This window comes from Scyliorhinus torazame, chromosome 13 (assembly GCF_047496885.1).
Source record: "Scyliorhinus torazame isolate Kashiwa2021f chromosome 13, sScyTor2.1, whole genome shotgun sequence".
Taxonomy (NCBI): Eukaryota; Metazoa; Chordata; class Chondrichthyes; order Carcharhiniformes; family Scyliorhinidae; genus Scyliorhinus; species Scyliorhinus torazame.
This window is the reverse complement of record NC_092719.1, coordinates 59,936,002-59,951,014: the sequence shown is the minus strand read 5'-3', so window position 1 is coordinate 59,951,014 and position 15,013 is coordinate 59,936,002. Positions and strand designations below refer to the sequence as shown.

Sequence of the window (15,013 nt, the reverse complement as noted above, 5' to 3'; positions counted from 1 at the left end):
TTACAATGGTCTCTCGATCTTCAATGATGTAGCTTTAATCTTTAATTATCATTTGCCTCAATAAATATTTGGAACGTTTTTTTTCCAATACATTATACAAGGTTAAGAGTGAGTTTAGCTTGTAATCTAATTGTTTGTGTGTAGGGGATTTAAATAACCATGAACTACTTTAGCTCTTTTTTATAATGGCGTACGGTGATGGACAGGGCATTTGGATGAGCAACGCTTGTTATTTGTAGTCAACAATGTAAAATACTGCATAAGGTTAAAAAATCAAACTGGAAATCTGAAATAACAGAATATGCTGGAATCTGCAACAGTTTATTCAGCAGCTCAGCTGGGTCTTTCCTTCAGAACTCAGAATTTTGTGTTAAACCATTTTTACCCAGTCTAAATGACAACAAATGTATGTATGAAGAAGACTTTCATAATTAATTTGTGCATGTACCAGTTAGGAGCTTTTAAAAAGACCATGCTCTGCCTAGCTTAAGTTTACCCCACAATGAATCCTTATTCTTCGTTTTTTTTTTCATTCTTGGGATGTGGGCATCGCTGGCTGGGTCAGCATTTGTTGCCCATCCCTAATGCCCTTGAACTGAGCGGCTTGTTAAGCCATTTCAGTTGGAGGGGGGGGGTGGGGGGTTGGGGGGGGGGGCATCACTGTGTGGTTCTGGAATCACGTAGGCCAGACTGGGTAAGGACGGCAGATTTCCTTCCCTGAAGGATAATAGTGAACCAGATGTTTTTTTTTACAACAATCGGCCATGGTTTCATGATCATTAGACTTTTAATTCCAGATTTTTATTGAATTCAAATTTCACCATCTGCCATGGTGGGGTTCGAACCTGGGACCGCAGAGCATTACCCTGGGTATCTGGATTACTTGTTCAGTGACAATACCATGACATCACCATCTCCCTAATATTTTTAGTTCGAAGGATTCAAAAGAAGATTGAATATTTGCCTTTGTAGCTCTGTTATTTCCATTTTCTTACATTGGAGCAATGTTGTCTTTTAAGTTCTGTGAACACATCTTTTTAAAGAAAATGTTGCTTTTGAAATCACATCGCAGATGAAATTTCATTATTGCTTCGAGATGAAGACATGGATGTGTTTTCTTTGGTCCTTGATGGAATGAAATCATTTGCTGACCACTGTGAAGTTCAAATACATGGATGTCAAGTGTTGTACGCACTTTTAGAAAAAGGTAATCCAATGGAATAAATATTCTAGAAGCAGTATCACTGAAAAAATTGTCAAAGCTTTTATCTTGCGCTCATCAGAACATTCACAAGATTATCAAATGTAAAGGGAACAACAATTTATACTTCATGAGAAAAGAGTACTGATTGATTGGCAAGTGGACTTTGATTTGTAGAGGCATTGTCATAGATAATGCAACAGTTAACTGACAACTGACAGTTAATTTCCAAGCTTTTTAAAAATTCAAACCAGGCAGGTTGATTATGATTGGTCAAGCGATTTCCCTGAGGAATGAACCAGAACATAGATGTTGCCTCAAAGAAAAATAGAAAATACTGGACAACCTCAGCAGGTCTGACAGCATCAGTGGAGAAAGAAGCAAGCTACATTTTGTGTCTGGATGACTCATTGTCAGAGATGTTGCCCATTTTGTTCAGTTAAAACAGGTGTAACGTGTGTACATGTTCTTTCTATTTGCAATGAATAGGACTCTGTGTTCTAATATATTTAGCTTCTTGCACGCTTAAGTGTATCACACTGCGAGCCCGACTGATGATGATGTTCCCAGTGTAATTTGTAGCACAATCAGAATTGTTCTGCAAATGTTGTCTAATTGCAGCTAATGTTGGATGATGTGTTTTGAATTTTGAAATCAACAGATACAGTCAGTACCTTGCTTGTTGTGAACAGCCGAAGGACCATCCATTTGATAAGGGCTGGCATTCTCCATTTCTCACTGCTGCGATTGGGAATCCCAATCCCAAAATAGGGATCTGCATGCATTTGCGTGCAAGTAATGGTCTGGAAGCTTGATTTTCCCCCCACCGCGTGTTGCTCTGAACCCCCCAGTGGGAAATCCACCAGACGGGCTTTAGTGCAAGTATGACCAAGCATTACCCTGGCACTGATGAACTCTGATGGAGTTCAAGGGGGTCATTCCACAGGTAATGTGCCTCTCAGCCACTGCCAGGCTGCAGAAGAGGGGTTACACAAAGGTCCTGGGGGTTGGGTGGTGAGGGCCGTGGATGAGGGTTGACCCCAGGACCCTCCCCATCCATCCCCTGGGATGTGGGTCCCATGTTTGGTCTGCCCCTTCCAGCACTGGGCAACCTGAAGATCACCCTTGGCCTGATAACCACAAGCAGCTCTCTGCTCAAAAGCATCCTCCTGGTTTAACTTTTTAAACTCTGAAGTGGCCTTCTCAGCCTGAACTGCTCTGCCTGATAGCTGATGAGCAGTCCAAGTAGTTCAGTGGAAAATCAATGCAGGAACACCTTCTCTTTCCTAACATCTGCTCCCTCAAACAAATGCCTTTAAAATAGCAGCTTTTACAAGTTCAGACGCTTCTTCAAAAGCTCACAACACTTGAAAAGGTTTCTAATCCCCTGACACCCTTTGAAATGCCATGTACCCATTCAATTTCACAGATCAGTACCTTTCAGTGGTCTGTGATTGATAGCATTATGGTTCAGAAACTGCAGTTCTGGAGGTTTGTATATTTAACTTTTCCTTCAGACTTGAATAAATCTCAAGTGCCCTGTTTCAATGCAAATCACAATGTTTATAAACACTTGCTATGTTTGACACTCCGGACCATATCAAGGCAACCAAGTGCATGTGCATTGTTGGGGGGGGGGGGGGGGAGCATGACCCATGGTAAGAGGAGGATGCTCCTCTTTGATCATGGGTTGGGGGTGCCCTCCTTTTCAGGGGTGGGGGTTGAATCAAGATTTATGTTGTGGGGAAAGGGGCGTCTGCTGCTGGACACTGTTATTGGGCTGCCTGCTCATAATGGCGGCCCGATACAGGAATTAGAATTGAATCCAACAGGAATTAGAATTGAATGTCTCCGCCAGACATAAATTTTGCATTGTCAAGGACTATGACTTGCACCTGATGCTGCTCCAAGCGCCAGCCGAGACTAGTCCCAATTCTCTTGCAAGAGCACTTAGACTCTGGAACGGAGAATCCTGCCCATGATCTACCAATTTTTAGGATGTGTGACCTGCATATCTAAATTCACAGAAGCATGGAAATTCATAAATCACACTAATCATTTGTGTGGAAGCTCAAATGTTTTTTGGCTTGATGGCACCACTCGTGTTGCGACTGCATAGTAGCACAAGGAAACAATTTCAACTGTTGCTCAAAGCTTTGAGATACTTTACCGTTCTGAGGTAGACCGGTACTTTTCAGACCAAAGTGGCGATCTTGGTGAGTAACAGGTGAAGCTAGCTATTTCACGTATGCCCTAAAGACTAGCAAATTGTATCAAACATCATGTCCCTTCGGCTCGTCACATCAAGCAATGTACTGATCGTACCCAACCAGCCTGTGCTTGCAAAAAATAAAAGTGAACATTAGGTGTGATTCTGCAATTGGGCAACATTTGCTCAACAAAACTGAGTGTTCGAATAAATAAGTTGATAATAAATTTAATTCTATTATTAGGGGCCAGAGTTTAGAGAACCCCAAAGTGTATCATGGAGTTCACCTGACCCATAACTTTGAATAGATTGTGGTTATGGTGAGCACAAGGGCCCACTTTACAGATGTGATGCAACAGAAAACTAAAGTACTTTTAAATTAAAACAATGTTTATTTATAGAACCAGTTATCACTTTATAAACCCACAGTAAATATCTGAATAAGTATCAACACCAATCATCCCCACAGATACAATATTTTATAAGTAACCCATAATCTTTCCTTGCAACATCCATAAGACAAAAGACCCTTTTTAACACCAAGATCAGATTCAAATTCTCTACTGAGAGCAGTTATCACTTTGAAATCACCCAAATGATCTGGAGACAGTCTTTAGATTGCAGAGATCCTCAGACAGCTGCTTGCTTTCCCTGCAGCTAGCCAGCTCTCAAAACAAAACTAAAACACACCCTGTAGCAGATAGCCCAAAGCGAAAGTAAAAGCAGACAGACAGCCCAGCTCCACCCCACACTCTGACATCACTGATAAACACCCATTTCTTAAAGGTACATCCTCCACAGGTATTTTAAAAACACCCATTTTTAAAGGTACTTTCACATGACACGATCAGCTGGGCTCGCAAAGTGGTGCGCATGCGAGAAGCTACATATTTTAATACACAGAGCCCTATTCTTTGCAGACAGAAAGAACATGTACACACATTGCACCTGTTTCCAGAGTACAAACTAGGCAATGTCCGTGCTCTGGTTCATTTCCCAGTTGACCAATCAGAGTCAACCTGACTGGTTTTGAATTCAAACAAAGCTTGTAGTTAACTTGTGCATTCTCCATGGCAATGCCTCTCACTTGCCAACAAATGAGCATTATTTTCTTCTAGATAAGTATATATTGTTGATCATTTAGTACTTCTGTGAATGTCCTGATGAGTGCAAGACACAAAAGCTTAGACATGTCTTTTATTTTTCAGCGATTCTCAAGTTCTGTATGAACAAGCGACTATTCTAGAAGCACTTAAAGTAAAAGGATTTTTGTGGGGAGGTGTTGAAACTAAAGGCCTATAATTCTTGAACTGTGGGTATTTTGCAAAGTATGTATGTTGATCAATTATACGTCTCCTTGTAGATACTTTTTCATTTTGACTGTTCAGTATGAAATCCTGAAGAAATTTGTGAAAAGAATAACGAAGATAAAAAATCAATATATAAGTACCACTCCTATAATGAGCATGTGTAGACATGCAATATCTTGTTAGGTTAGTTTTTCAAAACTGGCATCCTCGCCATTGTTTCTCTTGATTATTGCCTTTGAATCGTAGCTGGTACATTTGATCTCTTAATTGATTGGTTTTTTCCTTGATGTATTTTCACCTCTTCCTGCTGGTCGCTTTGCATCCTCTGAATGTTTTGGCATGACAAAAAGCAGGTTCTCTGCTCATTTATTCAGGCCTTGTGGTCTGGTGCTTTCCTCTTCGTTTGCTTGCAAGAACCTCCTATTTTTAACTTCAATGAGCAATATGGCAACGGAAAAGAACATAGAACATACAGTGCAGAAGGAGGCCATTCGGCCCATCGAGTCCGCACCAACCCACAAGCACTCACTTCCACCCTATCCCCGAAACCCAATAACCCCTTCCTAACCTTTTTGGTCACTAAGGGCAATTTACCATGGCCAATCCACCCAACCTGCATGTTTTTGGACTGGGGGAGGAAACCGGAGCACCCGGAGGAAACACACATAGACACGGGGAGTACGTGCAGACTCCGCACAGACAGTGACCCAGAAGGGAATCGAACCTGGGACCCTGGCGCTGTGAAGCCACAGTGTAAATCACTTGTGCTACAATACTGCTCTAACACATGAGCTGGTGTCCTGTTGCTTTCCTCATGCTTGCTTAAGGGCAAGCTCTCTTCCTGAAGGGTCCTCTGCATGTCAGCAGCCATCCCACAGGAAATTTGCTGATTCTGCAGTTCACCATGGCTCATAACCCTGAGTATGGGACTCTTAGCCTGGAGTGACTCAATCCCTTGAGGTCTAAAATAATCCTGTTACCCTAAAATTCTAGATAAATGGGATAATGCCAATTCCATTGAATTGAACGTGTACGGTTTAGATGCTTGTTTTGTCTTCCTTCTGCAAATGACTGAAAGTTACATACCTTTCACTGTTGCTAGAAATATATTTAATACATACCCTGTGTAGGTCATTGCATTCATTAACAACAATCATATAATTATTGAACCATAGAATGAAACTGCACAGAAGGAGACCAGGCAGCCCATTCAGCCTGTGCTGATCTTTGAAAGCACTTTTCCCACTCTTTACCCACAGTCCTGAAAATTTTCCTTTTCAAGCATTTATCCAGTTTCGTTTTGGAGGATATTATTGAATCTACTTCAGTGCAGTGCACACCAGATGATAATGTACTGCATACTTTTTCCCCCCTCTGTCACCTTTGATTATTTTGCCAACCAGCTTAAATCTATGTCTTCTGGTCACTGATCTTGTACCATTGGAAAAAGTTACTATCCAAACCATTCATGATTCAGAACATCTCTTTTAAATCTCATCTTCTCTGCTTCAAAGATAAGAATCTCAGTTTCTCCAGTCTATCCATGTAAGTGAAGCCTTTTGGCCTTGGTATCATTCCAGTAAATCTCCTGTTCACCTGCTCTATGTTCTTGACATTCTTCCTAAAGTGTGTTGCCCAAAAATGGTCAAAACACTTCAGATGGACCAAACTAATGTTTATAAAACATTAAGGTCCAGCTTAATTTCCTTGCCTTTGCACGATATGCTTCTGTTTATATAGCCAGGGATTTGTTTTCTTAACTACCTTCTCAACTGACCCTACTATCTTTATAGACTTGTGAACATATACCTGCAGATATCTCTGTTCTTGCACCCTATTAAAGATTGCACTCGTTACTTTATATTTCCAATCATTCTTCCTACTGAAAAGAATTTCATCTACCATGTGTCTTCCCACTTCTATGACCTCCTGCAGACTATTCCTATCCTCTCCATCGTTTCAACATCTTCAAATTTTTTGTCATTTGCAAACTTTGAAATTATGCCTTGTATAGTCAAATCAAAGTCATTAATTAGTACCAAGAAGGAGAGTTGTCCTAAGACCAATCCAAGGTGGATGCAACTGCACGCTTCAGTCTGAGAAAAAACCATTCTCTGCTTTGTGTCCCATAGGCAATTTTGAATCTGCGCACCTACTGCCTCTTTAAACCTACTGGCTTCAATTTTGCTGAAAGTCTATTGTGCGTTATATTATCAGATGCCTTTTCAAAGTCAGCCTACACAAACTCAATCATCATACTTTAATCAACCCTCTCTGTTACTGCATCAAAGATCTCAGCCACGTTAGCCAAACATGATTTGCCTTTAAAAGTCCATGCTGGCTTTCCTTTATGAACCCCTATTTTTCCAAATGCCATTATACAGGATTAATGGCTCTAAAAGTATCCTGACCAATTGCATTAGGTTCAGTTGCCTATAAATGCCCTTTTTGTTCTTCACCTCATTTTGATATAGGTATATAACATTTGCAATGCTCCAGTTGTGTGGCATCACTCCATATTTAAAAAAGATTGGAAGATTATGGCGAGCGCTTCCCCAATTTCCACCCATTCTTTCCTCAGTCTAAAAGGCATTCCGTCTGGACTGGGTGACTTTCCCACTTTAAGCACTGCAAACCTTTTAATTCCCCCCTGTTTATCTATTTTTATCTGATAGAATTTTTCTACTACCCCCCTCTTCCTCCTCCTTTGTTCTGATATTGGCTGTTAACCAAAGAGGACAGCTACAAAGTACTGCAACCTTGTCTTCTCTCTCCACAAGAAAATTTCTATCTTGACCCCTCATCAGCCACACATATTATTTATGCATTTATAAAAGATTATAGGTTACCTTTTTATGTTACCTACTAATCTATTCTCATAAAATCATTTTGCCTTTCTTATTCCTTTATATATGTATACTTATATATTCAGATTGGTCACCTACTGAATGTTAAAATCGCCTTTATCAAAACTTCACTTCTTCTGCTTCACTTCGATTTCTGCATCTTCAGTCATCGAGGAAGTGTTAGCTTTGGATGTATTTTATTTTCCCTCATGTGAATGTGCCTGTTCTGTGCCCAAACTGTTGCCTCTTTAAAAACCCAACGTTCATTCATTCAGCTGGTCCCCTTTTTCGATTCACCCAAATTAGCTTTCCTTTCATTGAATGTTGTGGCATTTAATTTTCTGTGCCTTTTTCCATAGCTATTCTAAACCTAATGGTGTGATCAGTATATCCCATATGCTCCCCCACTGAAACATGCTTCACTTGCACAACTTCATATCCCAGAACTAGGTGCTGGATTACACTATGTCCTTCTTTATTCAGCTAGAAATGCACTGGTCAAAAAATTCTCTAGCATGTCAGGAATTCCTTCCCCTCTTTGCCCTTGCCCTTTTTCACATTTTCTTTACCAATCAATATTGAGATAATCGAATACCCCCATTTTTGACTACAGCACAGTTCTTGCATATTTCTGAAGTTTACTGGAAATTTTGCTTCCCTATCTTCTTCCCACTTCTTAATGACTTATAATCTTCATCCTGCAGTGTAATTGCTCATTTTATGTTCCTTAGTTCCAACAAAACAGGTTTTAAATTTCTTCCCTGAAGTACATCATCCTTTTTTGGCGTTGTAACAGTATATTGATTAATATTGCCATTCCCTCCCTATTTTTGCCCCTTTCCTATCTTTCCTGAATACAGTGTAGCCAGGAATATTAAGTACCCATTCTGTCCCTTGTTTGAGCCAGGGCTCCATTATTACCACACCAGAATGTCAGGTGGCCACTTGTCCACGCAACTTACCAACCAAATTTATTGTCCTGTTCTGTCGTCTTGCTGTTGCAATGATGCTCACAGAACTGCTGATGACTTACTGAGAAAGATGATTTATTAGTTAACACGTGGAAGGATAACATACAGACTGCTGTACAGACTAGGTTGCTCTGGAACTACCCAATGTGTGACGGTCCTTGTGTACGCCTTACTACCAACTGGTGAGTCTGCCATATCACGTGACCAAGCTCTGACGCCACCAGCTGGTTGGAGGTCGCATTGCTAACTGCATACAATCTTTAAAAAAAAATCTCTTCATTCTCCTTTTTCGCATTTTCTCCCCAATTTACAACCACCACCAATAAACAATAATCAGTCACAAATATGTCAATCCCCATATCAATAACAACGTTCCCATCCTCCCACCAAACCCAAAACATTCACCCACATGTTCACATAAACAACTGACAAAAAGGAATCAGGAATCCCCCATAGCCCCCATTAACACCCATCGACCCCCTCCCCCCACAGCCCTCCCACCCACACCCCCCCCAACTAATGTTCGATGTTATCCAGTTCTTGGAAGTGCATCGGGGCAGCACGGTAGCATTGTGGATAGCACAATTGCTTCACAGCTCCAGAGTCCCAGGTTCGATTCCGGCTTGGGTCACTGTCTGTGCGGAGTCTGCACATCCTCCCCGTGTGTGCGTGGGTTTCCTCCGGGTGCTCCGATTTCCTCCCACAGTCCAAAGATGTGCATGTTAGGTGGATTGGCCATGATGAATTGCCCTTGGTGTCCAAAATTGCCCTTAGTGTTGGGTGGGGTTACTGGGTTATGGGGATAGGGTGGAGGTGTTGACCTTGGGTAGGGTGCTCTTCCCAAGAGCCGGTGTAGACTCGATGGGCTGAATGGCCTCCTTCTGCACTGTAAATTCTACATTAATCTATGATAATCTATGATAATGAATAATGCCCATGAATTGTAGAACCCCTCTGTCCTTCCCCTCAGTTCAAACTGAACCTCCTCAAGAGTCAAGAATTCCAACAGGACCCCACAGCACGCCAGGGCACAGGGTGGAGAGGCTGCTCTCCAACCCATCAGGATCCGCCTTTGGGCGATCAACGAGGTGAAGGCTACAACATCTGCCTCCACACGCCGAATATGGCCTCCCAGGGGCCTAATAACCTCCTTCCAGTTATCCCTCCAGGAACGTGGTTAGCGCCCCCCCCCCCCCCCCCCCCCCCCCCCCCGCCCCCCCGGGCAACGTTCACACACATCTTCGACTCCTTCAAAGAATCTGTATACCACCTTCAGCTGCATCAGCCCCAACCTCGCGCACAAGGTGGAGGCATTCAGTCTCCGGAGCACCTCACACCAGAACCCCTCCTCTATATCCTCTCCCAACTCTTCCTCCCACTTTGCTTTGATCCCTTCCAGTGGTGCCTTCGCCTCCTCCAAAATAGCTCCATAGACCGCTGACACAACCCCCTTCTCCAGTCCTCCTGTCGTCAGCACCTCCTCCAGCAATGTGAAGGCCGGCTCCTCCGGGAAGTTCTGTATCTCCTTTCTAGCAAAATCTCGAACCTGCATAGATCTAAACATTTCCCCCTGCGCCAGCCCATACTTCGCTTCCAGCTCCTTCAATCCTGCAAACCGACCCCTAAGAAACAAATCTTTTAGTGTCTTAATCCCTTCTCCCATTTCCGAAAATTTCCATCCCACCTCCCTGGCTCAAATCTGTGGTTCCCCCGAATCGTCATTTCCCTTGACCCTGCCCCCAACCCGAAGTGTTGGCGAAACTGCCTCCAAATTTTCAATGAAGCTATTATTACTGGACTCCCTGAGTACTTCCCCGGGGCTATCAGGAGCGGAGCTGTTGCTAGTGCTTTCAATCCTGACCCCCTGCACAAACTCTCCTCCATCCTGACCCTCTTACCCAGCTCCGCACCTTCTCCACATTTGCTGCCCAGTAGTAATACATCAGGTTCGGAAGACCCAAACCCCCTGCCTGCCTTCCCCTCTGTAGCAGCACCTTTCTAACTTTGGCCACCTTCCCTCCCCATATGAACGACGTAATCCTTCCCTCAATCTCTCTGAAAAAAGCCTTTGGCAGGAAAATCGGCAGGCATTGAAAAATAAACAGAAATTTTGGCAACACGTTCATTTTAACCGCCTGTACCCGACCCGCCAGTGACAGAGGGAGACCATCCCACCTTGTCAGATCCACTTTCACTCTCCCCACCAAACTAGAAATGTTGTACCTGTGCAGCCTCCCCCACTCCCGGGCAACCTGCACCCCCAGGTACCTAAAGTGAGTCCCTGCCCTACGGAATGGCAGCCCCCCCCCACCCCTGCCCCCACACCCGGCCGAGATACCCACAAAATGCTCACTCTTGTCTAGATTCAGCTTGTACCCCGAGAAAGACCCAAACACTCGAAGCAGCTCCAATGTTCCCCCTATCGACACACTTGGTTCCGACACGTATAATAGCAAGTCATCGGCACATAAGGACACTCTATGCTCTATCCCCCCAGCACTATTCCTTTCCATACCCCCGAAATTCTTAATGCGATGGCCAACGGCTCAATCACGAGTGCAAACAGCAGGGGGGACATAGGACATCCTAGTCCCACGGTGGAGAGAAAAGTATCTCGAGCTGATGTTGTTTGGCGGACACTCGCCCTTGGCTCCTTATGTAGTAGCTTTACCCAATTCACAAATCTTGGTCCAATCCCAAACCGCTCCAGAACTGCCATCAAGTACCCCCATTCTACCCGGTCGAGTGCCTTCTCAGCATCCAATGCAACAACCACCTCTGTTTCCTTCCCCTCTGCCGGTGCCATAATGACGTTCAATACCCTTCTAATGTTTGAAAAGAGCTGCCTCCCTCTCACGAACCCCGTCTGATCTTCACCTATCACCTTTGGGAGGCACTCCTCCAGCCTATCCGCCAATACCTTCGCCAATATTTTGCGTCCACATTCAGAAGCGATACGGGCCTATGTGACCCACACTCCGTTGGATCCTTATTTTTTTTAGCAACAGGGAGATCGATGCCTGCCCCAAGGTTTGTGGCAGCACCCACTTCTCTAACGCCTCTTCAAACATCCTCACCATCAGGGGTGCCAGCTTATCCTTGAATTATTTATAATATTCCACCGGAAACCCATCCGGCCCTGCGACCTTCCCCGACTGCACCCTCCCAATCGCATCCTTTATCTCCTGCTCCCCTATCGCTCCTTCTAATGTAGCCCTGTCCCCCGCCCCTAACCTTGGGTACTCCAACCCATCTAGAAATTCCTGCATCTCACGGTCTCCCCCGAGTGGCTCTGACCTGTACAGCCTCTTGTAAAATTCCTCAAAAACCTCGTTAATCAGATCCGGTGCCACCACCAACTTCCCTGCCCTATCCCTCACCTGTACAATTTCCCTTGCCGCTGCTTCCCTCCGGAGCTGACCTGCTAACAGACCTTATCTCCATGTTCGTAAACTGCACCCCTTGCTTGCCTCAGTTAGCGCACCGCCTTCTTGGTAGATAGTCGGTCAAAGCTCGCCTGTAGTTCCTTCCACTTTTCCAGCTTTGCTGGGTCCCCATCCTCTGCATAACTCCTATCTACCGCCAACATCTCATCTATTACCCTCTGCTGCTCCAACCTTTCCTCCTTGTCCACCCTGGCCTTAAACGAGATCACCTCTCCCCTCACCACCGCCTTTAGAGCCTCCCAGACGACTGCCTTCGACACCTCACCCGTACAGTTGAAACCTACATATAACTGCATACAATCTTATTCACAGATATATCACCTCATTTATCATGCCGTCACTATTTACCCACGTGCACTACAAACCCCTCACATTTCACCTTTGTCTGATCACGTTTATTTCTGGACTACTTATTTTAATGCTCTTTGTCTCTCCCAGGCCTCTGTACATTTTGTTCCTTCTCTCTAATACTTCAACCTGGTTCCCTCATACTGCAACACCATTTAACTTCCTGGACCCAACCTTTTGAGGTGCAATCCATTCATCTCTTACAGGTTCCTTCCTGGCTTGAGGTCCCTATTTGCTTTGATCACTTATCCTCAATGTTTGATTTTGATTTAAGTTCCAGATGAGCAGGTGATTGAATTTGTAGAAGAGAAAGATCACTGGGTCATATTAAAAGCCATAAAAAACTTTAATGAACACGAAGATATGGCACTCCATGGCCTGAGAGCTCTGTTTCCTTTAGCTGGTCCACGTAAGTTAATTTTCTAAATAAAATCTCTTCCAAACAATTTATATAATTGTTTGCAAAATGATTGTTTAAATTGTAATTATTGGGATGGATTTTCAAACTGCTTAATGGTTTCAATAGCTGCTAATTTGAGTTATCCAGGGATTGACACTTAAAAATTGCAAAATGAGAAAAATTGGTGTAGTTTTATTGAATTATATGTCACTGCATGAAGTGTGACGTCAAGACCATTTGACAAATCTGTGGCCAGTTACTTAATGATGCATGCTCAAACAATTATTGGAAGGAACTGAGAATTAGCTTTCCTACATGCAAAATTAACCATAGATTTTTATTTTCAGAAAATAATGTAGAAATTCTGATGTCTGGAAATGAAAAATGTTACAGTCTGGTAACTGGTGCAATGAAGAGATTTCCTGACAATGAGACAATTCATGAAATTGGTTGCTGTTTACTACAGAGGTTTACACTTGGTATGTTTAATTTCTTCATGAACGTTGCTTTAGTTTTAGTTAAATCTATCCATGTTAGAAAGTACTTGATTGTGAAGAAAAATTTTAAGAAATGGAACTTAATTTTTGTTTTCCAGATAACTTTTACTATATTTTGTTACTGAATGGAGCGCACAAGGTTGTCATCAATGCAGTTCTAAGATATCCACAGAATGGTACAGTGCAGGCTGCAGCCCTCAGCACTTTGGCTCTTTTAAGTAAGCAACATTCCAAAAATAGGTTAAGCTTCAAAAAAAAGATTGATATGAAATCGTTTTTTCTCTTTTGGGTCGGTGAGGGTGGCTGGGGCGGGTTGGGCACTGTTTTGGTTGGGTTGGTCGGGGGGGCTCTTGGAGGTGAGATGGGGCCCTGCGGGGGAGGGGGAGGCCCGGGCCAGGGGTGAGGGGACCGGGCCTGTAAAAGGAGCTGTGTCAGAGGTGGCGGGGCCTGGTAGGTGGAAAGCGCGGGCTTTTTCCCGCGCTAAAGACTGGAGGGGGCGGGGAAGCGAGGGTTGTTTCCCGCGCTTAGAACAGAAGGGGGACGGGGAGAGCCTATGGACGAGAGAGGAGGGTGTGCCACACAATGGGAGGAGTCGAAGGAGAGGCGGGAGTGGCCGGGGTCAGCAGGAGGCAGCTGACTTGCGGAAGTGCAATGGGGGGAGTAAATCAGCTAGGATGGGTCCTAGCCGGGGGAGGGGGGTGAATCGAGTTGCTGCTGCTATGGTCAAGGAGGAGCTGGAGCGAGTGAGGGGGGGGGGGGGGGGGGTTGAGATGGGGGTATGCCGCTGTGGGGAACGGGCCGGGTGTGGGGTGCGGGCACGTGGCTGGCCGAGGAGGGGTCATGGCTAGTCGGCGGGGGAGGGGGGGTGGGTAGCCCCTTGATCCGGCTGATAACCTGGAATGTAAGAGGACTGAATGGGCCGGTTAAGCGGGCCCGCGTGTTCGCGCACCTGACGGGGCCCAAGGCGATGTGGTTATGCTTCAGGAGACACACCTGAAGGTGGCAGACCAGGTAAGATTGAGGAAAGGGTGGGTAGGTCAGGTGTTTCACTCGGGGCTGGATGCCAAAAATCGAGGGGTGGCGATCTTGGTAGGAAAGAAGGTGTCATTTGAGGCGTCGAGCATTGTGGCAGATAATGGCGGCAGGTACATAATGGTAAGTGGTAAGTTGCAGGGAGAGAGGGTGGTACTGGTCAATGTGTATGCCCCAAACTGGGACGATGCGGGTTTTATGCGGCGTATGTTAGGTCGGATCCCAGACTTGGAAGTGGGGGGCCTGATAATGGGGGCAGACTTTAACACGGTGCTGGATCCGGCACTGGATCGCTCCAGGTCTAGGACGAGTTGGAAGCCGGCAGTGGCTAGAGTGCTGAGGGGCTTTAAGGATCAGATGGGAGGGGTGGACCCTTGGAGATTTGCAAGGCCGGGGGCTAGGGAATTTTCATTCTTCTCACATGTCCATAAGGCTTATTCCCGAATTGACTTTTCCATCTTGAGTAGGGCGTTGAAAGCGAGAGTAGAGGATACTGAGTATTCGGCAATAGCCATTTCGGACCATGCCCCGCATTGGGTGGACTTGGAGATGGGGGAGGAGAGGGACCAGCGTCCGCCTTGGCGCTTGAATGTGGGGCTGTTGGCAGATGAGGAGGTGAGCGAGCGGGTCCGAGGAAGTATAGAGAGGTACCTGGAGACCAATGACAACGGGGAGGTCCGAGTGGGGATGGTATGGGAGGCACTGAAGGCGGTGGTGAGGGGAGAGCTGATCTCCATTAGGGCCCACAAGGAG

General features: G+C 44.8%; 1 protein-coding gene across 3 annotated transcripts in view; it reads left to right on the top strand.

Moving 5' to 3' along the window:
• lrrk2 (leucine-rich repeat kinase 2) overlaps positions 1-15,013 on the top strand; it is a 280,959-nt gene that overhangs the window by 59,620 nt on the left and 206,326 nt on the right. For all 3 annotated transcript variants that reach the window (XM_072471650.1, XM_072471648.1, XM_072471647.1), the window contains 4 exons: positions 1,073-1,207; positions 12,606-12,740; positions 13,079-13,210; positions 13,327-13,446. In XM_072471650.1, coding sequence (XP_072327751.1) covers positions 1,073-1,207; positions 12,606-12,740; positions 13,079-13,210; positions 13,327-13,446 — 522 coding nt within the window. The remainder of the gene's footprint in view (positions 1-1,072; positions 1,208-12,605; positions 12,741-13,078; positions 13,211-13,326; positions 13,447-15,013) is intronic.